The sequence below is a fragment of the Mesoplodon bidens genome (genome assembly GCF_964165515.1).
Source record: "Mesoplodon bidens genome assembly, chromosome: 6".
In the NCBI taxonomy this organism is placed as follows: Eukaryota; Metazoa; Chordata; class Mammalia; order Artiodactyla; family Ziphiidae; genus Mesoplodon; species Mesoplodon bidens.
The window spans coordinates 116915579-116928437 of NC_138162.1; the positions used below are offsets into that span (position 1 = coordinate 116915579).

The 12859-nt window shown below is 39.2% G+C and overlaps 1 protein-coding gene across 8 annotated transcripts in view; it reads left to right on the forward strand.

Moving 5' to 3' along the window:
* The window catches only part of NEK1 (NIMA related kinase 1), a 226116-nt gene that overhangs the window by 147952 nt on the left and 65305 nt on the right, over window positions 1-12859 (forward strand). For all 8 annotated transcript variants that reach the window (XM_081237217.1, XM_081237219.1, XM_081237218.1 and 5 more), the window contains one exon: window positions 8348-8500. In XM_081237217.1, coding sequence (XP_081093343.1) covers window positions 8348-8500 — 153 coding nt within the window. The remainder of the gene's footprint in view (window positions 1-8347; window positions 8501-12859) is intronic.

Here is a 12859-nt window from a genome sequence, read left to right on the forward strand (position 1 = left end):
GAATTCAGAATAATGATAGTAAAGCTGATCCAAGATTCTATTTCCAAGATCCATAATCTTGGAAATAGAATAGACAACATGCAAGAAACAGTTAACAAGGACCTAGAAGAACTAAAGATGAATCAAGCATCGATTAAAAACACAATAAATGAAATGAAAAATACTCTAGATGGGATCAATAGCAGAATAACTGAGGCAGAAGAACGGATAAGTGAGGTGGAAGATAAAATAGTGGAAATAACTGATGCAGAGCAAAATAAAGAAAAAATAATGAAAAGAACAGAGGACAGTCTCAGAGACCTCTGGGACAACATTAAACGCACCAACATTCGAATTATAGGGGTTCCAGAAGAAGAAGAGAAAAAGAAAGGGACTGAGAAAATATTTGAAGAGATTATAGTTGAAAACTTCCCCAATATGGGAAAGGAAATAGTTAATCAAGTCCAGGAGGCACAGAGAGTCCCATACAGAATAAATCCAAGGAGAAATACACCAAGACACATATTAATCAAACTGTCAAAAATTAAACACAAAGAAATCATATTAAAAGCAGCAAGGCAAAAACAACAAATAACACACAAGGGAATCCCCATCAGGTTAACAGCTGATCTCTCAGCAGAAACCCTACAAGGCAGAAGGGAGTGGCAGGACATAATTAAAGTGATGAAGGAGAAAAACCTGCAACCAAGATTACTCTACCCAGCAAGGATCTCATTCAGATTTGATGGAGAAATTAAAACCTTTACAGACAAGCAAAAGCTGAGAGAGTTCAGCACCACCAAACCAGCTTTACAACAAATGCTAAAGGAACTTCTCTAGGCAAGAAACACAACAGAAGGAATATACCTACAATAACGAACCCAAAGCAATTAAGGAAATGGGAATAGGAACATACATATCAATAATTACCTTAAATGTAAATGGACTAAATGCTCCCACCAAAAGACACAGAGTGGCTGAATGGATACAAAAACAAGACCCATATATATGCTGTCTACAAGAGACCCACTTCAGACCTAGAGACACATACAGATTGAAAGTAAAGGGATGGAAAAAGATATTCCATGCAAATGGAAATCAAAAGAAAGCTGGAGTAGCAATTCTTATATCAGACAAAATAGACTTTAAAATAAGACTACTAGAAGAGACAAGGAAGGACACTACATAACGATAAAGGGATCGATCCAAGAAGAAGATATAACAATTGTAAATATTTATGCACCCAACATAGGAGCACCTCAATACATAAGGCAAATACTAACAGCCATAAAAGGGGAAATCGACAGTAACACAATCATAGTAGGGGACTTTAACACCCCACTTTCACCAATGGACAGATCATCCAAAATGAAAATAAATAAGGAAACACAAGCTTTAAATGATACATTAAACGAGATGGACTTAATTGATATTTATAGGACATTCCATCCAAAAACAACAGAATACACATTTTTCTCAAGTGCTCATGGAACATTCTCCAGGATAGATCATATCTTGGGTCACAAATCAAGCCTCGGTAATTTTAAGAAAATTGAAATTGTATCAAGTATCTTCTCCGACCACAATGCTATGAGACTAGACATCAATTACAGGAAAAGATGTGTAAAAAATACAAACACATGGAGGCTAAACAATACACTACTCAATAACGAAGTGATCACTGAAGAAATCAAAGAGGAAATTAAAAAATACCTAGAAACAAATGACAATGGAGACACGACGACCCAAAACCTATGGGACGCAGCAAAAGCAGTTCTAAGGGGGAAGTTTATAGCAATACAATCCCACCTTAAGAAACAGGAAGCATTTCGAGTAAACAACCTGACCCTGCACCTAAAGCAATTAGAGAAAGAAGAACAAAAATACCCCAAAGCTAGCAGAAGGAAAGAAATCATAAAGATCAGATCAGAAATAAATGAAAAAGAAATGAAGGAAACGATAGCAAAGATCAACCAAACTAAAAGCTGGTTCTTTGAGAAGATAAACAAAATTGACAAACCATTAGCCAGACTCATCAAGAAAAAAAGGGAGAAGACTCAAATCAATAGAATTAGAAATGAAAAAGGAGAAGTAACAACTGACACTGCAGAAATACAAAAGATTATGAGAGATTACTATAAGCAACTCTATTCCAATAAAATGGACAACCTGGAAGAAATGGACACATTCTTAGAAATGCACAACCTGCCAAGACTGACTCAGGAAGAAATAGAAAATATGAATAGACCAATCACAAGCACTGAAATTGAAACTGTGATTAAAAATCTTCCATCAAACAAAAGCCCAGGACCAGATGGCTTCACAGGTGAATTCTATCAAACATTTAGAGAAGAGCTAACACCTATCCTTCTCAAACTCTTCCAAAATATAGCAGAGGGAGGAACACTCCCAAACTCATTCTACGAGGCCGACATCACCTTGATACCAAAACCAGGCAAGGATGTCACAAAGAAAGAAAACTACAGGCCAATATCACTGATGAACATAGATGCAAAAATCCTCAACAAAATACTAGCAAACAGAATCCAAGAGCACATTAAAAGGATCATACACCATGATCAAGTGGGGTTTATCCCAGGAATGCAAGGATTCTTCAATATACGCAAATCAATCAATGTAATACACCATATTAACAAATTGAAGGAGAAAAACCATATGATCATCTCAATAGATGCAGAGAAAGCTTTCGACAAAATTCAACACCCATTTATGATAAAAACCCTGCAGAAAGTAGGTATAGAGGGATCTTTCCTCAACATAATAAAGGCCATATATGACAAACCCACAGCCAACATTGTCCTCAATGGTGAAAAACTGAAACCATTTCCACTAAGATCAGGAACAAGACAAGGCTGCCCACTCTCACCACTCTTATTCAACATAGTTTTGGAAGTTTTAGCCACAGCAATCAGAGAAGAAAAGGAAATAAAAGGAATCCAAATTGGGAAAGAAGAAGTAAAGCTGTCACTGTTTGCAGATGACATGATACTATACATAGAGAATCCTAAAGATGCTACCGAAAAACTACTAGAGCTAATCAATGAATTTGGTAAAGTAGCAGGATATAAAATTAATGTACAGAAATCTCTGGCATTCCTGTACACTAATGATGAAAAATCTGAAAATGAAATCAAGAAAACACTCCCATTTACCATCGCAACAAAAAGAATAAAATATCTAGGAATAAACCTACCTAAGGAGACAAAAGACCTGTATGCAGAAAACTATAAGACACTGATGAAAGAAATTAAAGATGATACAAATAGATGGAGAGATATACCATGCTCCTGGATTGGAAGAATCAATATTGTGAAAATGACTCTACTACCCAAAGCAATCTACAGATTCAATGCAATCCCTATCAAACTACCAATGGCATTTTTCACAGAACTAGAACAAAAAATTTCAAAATTTGTTTGGAAAAACAAAAGGCCCCGAATAGCTAAAGCAATCTTGAGAACGAAAAACGGAGCTGGAGGAATCAGGCTCCCTGACTTCAGACTATACTACAAAGCTACAGTAATTAAGACAGTCTGGTACTGGCATAAAAACAGAAAGATAGATCAGTGGATCAGGATAGAAAGCCCAGAGATAAACCCACGCACATATGGCCAACTTATCTTTGATAAAGCAGCCAGGAATGTACAGTGGAGAAAGGACAGCCTCTTCAATAAGTGGTGCTGGGAAAACTGGACAGGGACATGTAAAAGTTTGAGATTAGATCATTCCCTAGCACCATACACAAAAATAAGCTCAAAATGGATTAAAGACTTAAATGTAAGGCCAGAAACTATCAAACTCTTAGAGGAAAACATAGGTAGAACACTCTATGACATAAATCACAGCAAGATCCTTTTGGACCCACCTCCTAGAGAAATGGAAATAAAAACAAAGATAAACAAATGGGACCTAATGAAACTTCAAAGCTTTTGCACAGCAAAGGAAACCATAAAGAAGACCAAAAGACAACCCTCAGAATGGGAGAAAATATTTGCAAATGAAGCAACTGACAAAGGATTAATCTCCAAAATTTATAAACAGCTCATGCAGCTCAATAGCAAAAAAAACATACAACCCAATCCAAAAATGGGCAGAAGACTTAAATAGGCATTTCTCCGAAGAAGATATACAGACTGCCAACAAACACATGAAGGAATGCTCAACATCATTAATCATTAGAGAAATGCAAATCAAAACTACAATGAGATATCATCTCACACCAGTCAGAATGGCCATCATCAAGAAATCTGGAAACAATAAATGCTGGAGAGGGTGTGGAAAAAAGGGAACACTCTTGCACTGCTGGTGGGAATGTGAATTGGTACAGCCACTGTGGAGAACGGTATGGAGGTTCCTTAAAAAACTACAAATAGAACTACCATATGACCCAGCAATCCCACTACTGGGCATATACCCTGAGAAAACCATAATTCAAAAAGAGACATGTACCAAGATGTTCATTGCAGCTCTATTCACAATAGCCCGGAGCTGGAAACAACCTAAGTGTCCATCATCGGATGAATGGATAAAGAAGATGTGGCACATATATACAATGGAATATTACTCAGCCATAAAAAGAAACGAAACTGAGCTATTTGTAATGAGGTGGATAGACCTAGAGTCTGTCATACAGAGTGAAGTAAGTCAGAAAGAGAAAGACAAATACCGTATGCTAACACATATATACGGAATTTAAAAAAAAATGTCATGAAGAACCTAGGGGCAAAACGGGAATAAAGACACAGACCTACTTGAGAATGGACTTGAGGATATGGGGAGGGGGAAGGGTAGGCTGTGACGAGGCGAGAGAGAGGCATGGACATATATACACTACCAAACGTAAGGTAGATAGATAGTGGGAAGCGGCCGCAGAGCACAGGGAGATCAGCTCGGTGCTTTGTGACCGCCTGGAGGGGTGGGATGGGGAGGGTGGGAGGGAGGGAGATGCATGAGGGAGGGGATGTGGGAACAGATGTATATGTATGACTGATTCACTTTGTTATAAAGCAGAAACTAATTAAAAAAAAAAAAAAAAGAGTCTGTTTGTTCCTGTGCCTTTCATTCTGGATAGTTTCAAATTCACTTATTTTTTTCTGCATTGCCTAATCTAGTATTAACCCCATCCAATGTATTTTTCATCTCAGATATTGTGGGTTTCATCTCTAGAAGTTCGATTTGGGTTTAAGTATCTGCCATGTCTGTACTAAACGTTTTGATCATATGGAATACAGTTATAAAAACTTTATTAGTGTGCTTGTGTGAGAATACTAATGTCTGTGTACTAAACGTTTTGATCATATGGAATACAGTTATAAACACTTTATTAGTGTGCTTGTGTGAGAATACTAATGTCTGTCTCCATTCTGAGTCCATTTTCATTGGTTAATTTTTCTCCTTATTGTGGGTCATATTCTTCTGCTTCTTTGCATGATTGGCAATTTTTGATTGGATGCCAGACATTGTGAATTTTACCTTGATGGGTGCTAGGTTTTTTTGTGTTTCTGTAATTATTCCGGAGCTTTGTTCTGGAATGCAGTTAAGTTAGTTGGACTCAGTTTGATTCGTTTATGTCTGTTTTTAAGATTTGTTAGGTGAGATCAGGGCCACATTTAACTCAAGTGCAAATTCTTCCTAGCACAGAGGGAAAGCCCTTCTGAGTGTCCAGTTCACCACGAATTATGATATTTTCCAGTCTGGCTGTTGGGAACAAGCAGTGTTTCACGTCCTGTATTCCCTGTAGTCTCTCAGGTGGTTCTTTTCCTACCTGAGGTCGTTTTTTCACACATTTGCCCACTTCAGTGCTCTGCTGAATACTAAAGGCTACCTTCTGGAAGTCTCTGGACTTCTTTTTCTTCTGCCTTAGTCTCCCAAGGGTCGGTCCCAGCTCTGTTGCCGGAACTCAGGGAATCTGCTGGGCTCTGCCTGGGTCCCCCTCCTGAGCTGCAGCTGGAAACTCCCAAGGCAGCAGGAGGGGCCGTCATAGGAGTTGTCTTGTTTGTTTCTCTTCTCCCAGGATCCATGTTCTTACCTCTTCTTATCTTACTTCTTGTCCAGTGTCTTGAGACTGATGTTTTATATATTTTGTCCAGTTGTTTTTGCTTATCCAGGCAATAGTATAACTCTGGTCACCCTGTTCTATCTTACTGGGAGTGGACGTACTTGAGACCAGTTTTTAGAGGCTGTTGCACTCATCTAGACAAAAACTGAAGACCTTAACTGAGAGATAATAAAAGCGGACATATGTAAGAGATTCTCGAGGACAGACTTGTAAGGGCTTCAAGGGAAACTCTTCTACAAGTTTGTCAGGGCAGGAACTTTGATAAGCAGATGAGGAAGCATCAGAGTTAGGAAAACTGAGAGTGTGGTATGGATTTACTAGAAAAAGAGACAGCAAGACAAGGGCTAGAATATCTGCAGTGAGTTTGTCGGTAGAGGCATGGTGATCTTGGTGAAAGCAGTGTCGCTAGAGGGCTAGGGGCAGAAATAGACTCCAGGGATTAAGGATCGCATGGCAACTGAGGAAGGAGCCTCTTCCAGAAGCTAAGCTGTGAGGAGAAGAGAGATGAGGGGGGTGCCGGATGGTGGAACCTTGCGGAAAAGAGCCTTGAGGATAAAAGTGCATCCCCGCACCCATTTTAGTACCTGCCTGACCGCGGCCGCAGTGCACTTTGGAACCCAGCGTCCCTTCCGGGGCCTGCGCCGGCGCCCCGTGGCCCCCCGGCCTCTCGCTCTGTCCCTCTGCCTTCGTGAGGCTCCCTTCCCGCCGCTGGCGCCCAGCCGCTCTTTGTACTTCACAGCCCTCCTCCCCTCTCCTCTTTCCCAAGCCCTTGGCACGGCGGCCTCCTTTGCTTCATTCGGACCCTGCTGTTCCACTGCCCCCATTTTGAAGCCCTCCTTGTAGCAGAGCTCTTCACAGGATTGTCTGTGCAGCCGGGTGCTGACCCCACACCTACCCCCACCCCCTTCACCCCGTTTCCCACCCACCCCCTTTAGATTGCTTTGGCACATTTATCCAACACCAGGTGACTGTAAGTTACGGGTTGGTTCTGGGTTCTTTACCCTTCTTAACTATCCTTTTAAAAATTGTTCCTTATTATTAATTATTTTCCCTGAAAAAAACTGAAGTTACCTGCTAATCTGCAGATATTTACTTTCATGGACTAGTACACAAAAATTTGTATTAACATGTATTTGGTCACCTTTGAAAGTTTATATGATGTACGCTCCATAATAATATCCTGTCTGTTACTGCTAGGTGCCTATATGCTTCATGTATTATTATCAAATGTTCTAAAGACTCAAACTTCAGTAGGTCCTTTTCTGGCTTTTGCTTTGCTCAATTTTAGTTAAAAGGTTTACCCCAAATTATTGTCAAAAAGGAAGTGTCAGTTGCCTACGTACGATAAATAAGGTAAAACAAATTTTCTTAGAAATACTTTTCTCTACTTTTAATCCATATGCACATTTATCTTAGGATTTTTTTTTCTATTCAGTGAAATTTATAGAAGCAAAATATTAATTTATGTTTTATCTATTTTTGTACTACCCCGTTATTCTTAATTATCTTAGGTTTAAAAAATTTTTTTCTCCAATAAAAACTTTACAGAAACATAATTTATGTTTTTTTCCATTTTTATATTCCCTAAAACTAGAGTTTAATTTATAAGTGTTTTAAAAGGCAACTTTAGATATATTTATTATTAGTATTAGTTGCTTTTGTTTTTTTCTAACATTTATTATTCATTCCCTGAAAGTCCTTTTTTTGGGTTTTGTTTTGGTTTTTTATGTTGATGACTATTTATTATTTTTTAATTTAATTTTTATTTTATATTGGAATATAGTTGATTTACAATGTTCTGTTAGTTTCAGGTGTGCAGCAAAGTGAATCAGTTGTACATATACGTATATCCACTTTTTTTAAGATTCTTTTCCTATATGGGTCTTAACCGAGTATTGAGTAGAGTTCCCTGTGCTGTACAGTAGGCCCTTGTTGTTTACCTATTTTATATTTAGTAGTGTGTTTATGTTACTCCCAAACTACTAATTTATCCCTCCCCCCACCTTTCCCTTTTGGTAACCATAAGTTTGTTTTTGAAGTCTGTAAGTCTGTTTCTGTTTTGTAAATAAGTTCATTTTACCATTGTTTTAGGTTCCACATGTACATGATATCATATGATATTTGTCTCTCTCTATCTGACTTCACTTAGTTTGATAATCTCTAGCTCCATTTTTAAGCACCATCGTTATATTCTCTTTGTGATGTAACCTTTTTTTCCTATGAAGCACTCAGTTGGACAGAAGATCTTACATCTGCCTTAAGGTATTTTTTTAAATCTTTTTCTTCTAGAACATACAGTGGGAGAGGTTATTAAATTAGATCCCGGTGGATCTCCAAGAAAAGTCTGGGGAAAAAGTCCTACAGATTCTGTTCTAAAGATACTTGGAGAAGCTGAACTACAACTTCAGACAGAACTGTTGGAAAACACAACTATTAGAAGTGGTAAGCAGAGAAACTAGTTGTTTTTCTATACTAGAAATAATATTAAAATGGAACTGTATTTTTAAAGATGTGTCTATTATAAATGAATTGTTTGTAATAGACTACCTTTTGTTATAATAATTTTCTAGTTAGCTGGAGAATGGTTGCATTTTCTGGGGAGTTCTCTCAAATGGTAGTCTTGGGTTTTGATCTGAAGTAACCTAGGTGGGATCTAAAAATACAGGAAGAGGAAATATATATGGGAGAGGGGGAGCCGGAGAAATAGAGCAGTCAGAATGCTGTTTCACATGAAGGAAGATGGAGTAGCAGTGCGTTGACATGAGTGGTGTACGTTTAATGGGGATTCGGGAGTCGAGTGGACTGAAGGGCTAAAAGATACTGTCGTAGGTACAGCAGGCGTTATCCTGGGCCTGGGGGGATGCGTTGCTGTGAGGCAGGAGGGACACGCTTGTGGTCCGTGAGTGTGGTGGGTCTCAGTGTAACAGCTACGCAAAGAGGGAGTGCTCCTGTTATCAATCAAGTGTTGCAGGAGTTAACAGCTCATTCAAACCAAGAGGGAGTCGAAGATGGTTCTTCTTTTTTGGAAGTTGTGTCAAGGCTTGAATGTGTGTGTATTTCACTTTTCTGTGGGTTCATGCTCACTCCCACCCTCACTTTCTTTTTATCTGCCTCTCCTTAAAGCTTGGAGTGAAACTTGTATCCAAAACTGACAGAAGAATAACCTGGGAGGTGAAGCTACTCACATTGTGTAAAAAGGAATTAGCCAGTTGCTGACAATTAGCTACAGAAATGAACCTACATACTTATTACAGAAGTAGCAAAAGGAGGTGTTCTTTCCTTATAAAGAGTGAGCCTCCCAGCCACTGATCATCATGGCATTTCTTTAATATTAAATGGAAAAAAACCAATTTGAACAAAGTATATAAAATCATTTGTTTGAAAAAAGGGCAAGTATATGAGTGTGTATATTTGTAATCAGTTTGTTCACACTCTTGGGTCTGGAAGTTGTGCTGTTGATGCCAAATAACAATCACAACCAAAAATACAATACTAGTAACAAATTCCTACACCTCAGTCTGAGCCTGTTCTCAAATGCTCCATGCGTTATTTAGAAAGAAGTACCTCCAGGCTAAAACATTTCAAAAATATGGGCTTCCCTGGTGGCGCAGTGGTTGAGAGTCCGCCTGCCGATGCAGGGGACACGGGTTCGTGCCCCAGTCCGGGAAGATCCCACATGCCGCGGAGCGGCTGGGCCCGTGAGCCATGGCTGCTGAGCCTGCGCGTCCGGAGCCTGTGCTTCGCAACGGGAGAGACCACAACAATGAGAGGCCCACATACCGCAAAAAAAAAAAAAAAAAAAAAAAAAAAAAACATTTCCAAAATAATAAAAATTTCAGATTATTTGGTAGTCTAAAAGTCCTAAATATGTTCATTCCCATTAGAACTATGACATTTAAATTCAGATTCCTCTTATGTAAAATTTTTATTGCTTAAATAAATGTAATAATGGTCTATGATAAGAGTTAGGCAGTGTGAAAGCAGGACTTAACTTCTCCATACAAATAGTCCATCTACATAGAATTGGAACTGAATTTTTTTTTATGATTTGTCTTTTTAAAAAATCATATTAAGCAACTATTGAATACTTATTAGCTGTGCATACTATTATGTGTTTGGTGGTAAAGCTACAAAGAGTAAAAGATGGTCGTTGCTCTCAGAAGGCAGACACAAATGAAAACAAATACAGGGTAATATTGCATGAAAAGGGCAAGAATAGGAGTACCCACAAAGTTAAGAGGTAGTGCAGAGATTTTTATGTAATTGACTTTGTCTGTGATAGTGGAAGGCTTCCAGGTGCTGTCATCTGCCGTCTTTAAAAGTTTTCTTCTAAGTACATTTACTTATAAGAATATGCTCTGTGCTGAGATTTTAAGACAAAAGAAGTTGCAGTTGTTAGCATCACGGAGATCACATGTAGCAGAGTATGTGTCAGAGGTGTCGCCTATGAGACGGTGTGGGCCCACAGCTGAGGAGGCTCTGGGTTATCAGTACTGTCCCGTGTCATTGATGGTGCTGGGCTTTTTGGGTCAGGGAAAGCTACAGAGAGAGCAGGTGCTTTTGAGCTGGGCCAAAGATACAAAAGAGCCCACTGGGTAGTTAGGGGAGAGGACGAAATTCTAGGCAATTTGCAAAGATGCCAAGGTTTCGTTAACGTGTGTGAGAGCCATCCTCATGTCGTGGAAAGAAAGTTCTGGTTTCATCACTTGCCAGCAACCATGGGGCAAATTCCTCTGACTTTGACTTCCAGGTGCTCGGTGTGTAAAATGGAAACACTGTCATTCAGGACTGTTTTGTGGATTAAATGACAAGCAGGATAGACTTGTGTTGTCTTTAGTCTTCCGATCCTTATATCAATGTCTCTTTCATCATTTTAATTGTTGAAGCTCTTTTGTGATAGATTCCTTAGGAGGAGCTCATGTGAACAATGCAGCCAAAGATTTTGCATGTTCATAAGTTTGTGTGAGGACTTTCTTCTTGAAGGTACATTTGGCTAAATATAAATCCTTGACTTACATTTCCTTTCCTTGAATGTCTTTAATGGATAACAGTGTTGTATTGTGACATAAGGCATAGCTGTCAGGAAGTCTGGTGACAATCTTACTTTCTTTTCCTTTTAAATGACTTGGTCTTTTTGTTTGGATACTCAAAGGATATCTTTTTCCTTAAAATCCAACTTCTTAAAATACATTTTGTTGTTGGTTTTTTGTTTTTTTTTAGTACATGGTTGGTTGGTTGGTTTCTTTTCATAGACTTTTGTTTTAGAGTGTTTTGGAGTTCACAGCAAACTTCAGCGGCAAGTACAGAGAGTTCCCATACACCCCCTTCTTCCACACGTGCAGAGCCTCCCTGACCATCACTCCCCAGCAAGAGTGGTGCACGTGTTACAGTCGATGAGTCGACATCGACACATTGTTATCACCCCAATCCATAGTGTACCTCAGGGGTTTAGTCTTGCTGTTGTACTTTCTGTGGAGTTTGACAAAAATTTACTGAACTTTATCCACCATTTCAGTATCATACAGAATAGTTTCCTGCCCTAAAAAATCCCTGTGTCCTACCTGACTATCCCTTCCTTCTCCCAAACTCGTAGCAACCACTGATCATTATACTGTCTCCATAGTTCTGCCTTTTCCAGAATGTCATATGGTTGGAATCACACAGTGTGTAGCCTTTTCAGACTGACTTCTATCACTTAGCAGGATGCATTTAAGTTTTCTCCATGCCTTTTCCTGGCTTGACAGCTCATTTCTTTTTAGTGCTGAATAATATTCCATTATATAGATATACCACAGTTTGTCAATAAAGGTTATTTAATAGGTTGTTCACCTATTGAAGAATATCTTGGTTGTTTCCAGGTTTTGGCAATTATGAATAAAACTGCTGTAAACATCTGTGTTCAGGTTTCTGTGTAGACATAAGATTCCAACTCATCTGAGTATATGCCAAGGAGCCCAATTGTGATTGTATGGTGTAAGAGTATATTTAGTTGTGTAAGAAACCACCAAACTGTCTTCCAAAGTGGCTGTGCCATTTTGCGTTCCCACCCATGTGGACTGAGGGTTCCTGTTGCTCCACATCGTTCAGCAGCATTTGTTGTTGTCACTGCTGTGGGTTTTAGCCACCATAATAGGTGTGCAGTGGTGTTACCTTGTTTTAATTTGCAGTTCCCTAACGGCATACGATGGGGAGCATCTTTTCATAGGCTTCATTGCCTTCTGTATCTTCTTTGGTGAGGTGTCTGTTCAGATCTTTGGTGCATTTTTTAATTGGGTTTGTTTTTGTTTTGGTTTGGGTTTTTTAATTCTTTTTGGTAACTATGTAAGGTGATGGATTTTTTTAAATATAAATTTATTTATGTACTTATTTATTTTTGGCTGCGTTGGGTCTTTGTTGCTGCACGCAGGCTTTCTGTAGTTGTGGCGAGTGGGGGCTACTCTTCGTTGTGGTGGGTGGGCTTCTCATTGCGGTGGCTTCTCTTGTTGCGGAGCTTGGGCTCTAGGCATGTGGGCTTCAGTAGTTGTGGCTCGCGGGCTCCAGAGCACAGGCTCAGCAGTTGTGGCACACGGGCTTAGTTGCTCCGCGGCATGTGGGATCCTCCTGGACCAGGGCTCAAACCCATGTCCCCTGCACTGGCAGGTGGATTCCCAACCACTGCGCCACCAGGGAAGTCCTGGGTTGTTTTCTTATTTTTGTTCTGAGAGGTTTTTTATGTATTTTGGTTAACAGTCCTTTGTTTTTATTTCATTTGTAAATATGTTCTCCCAGTCTGTGGCTTGTCTTCTCATTCTTCTGACAATG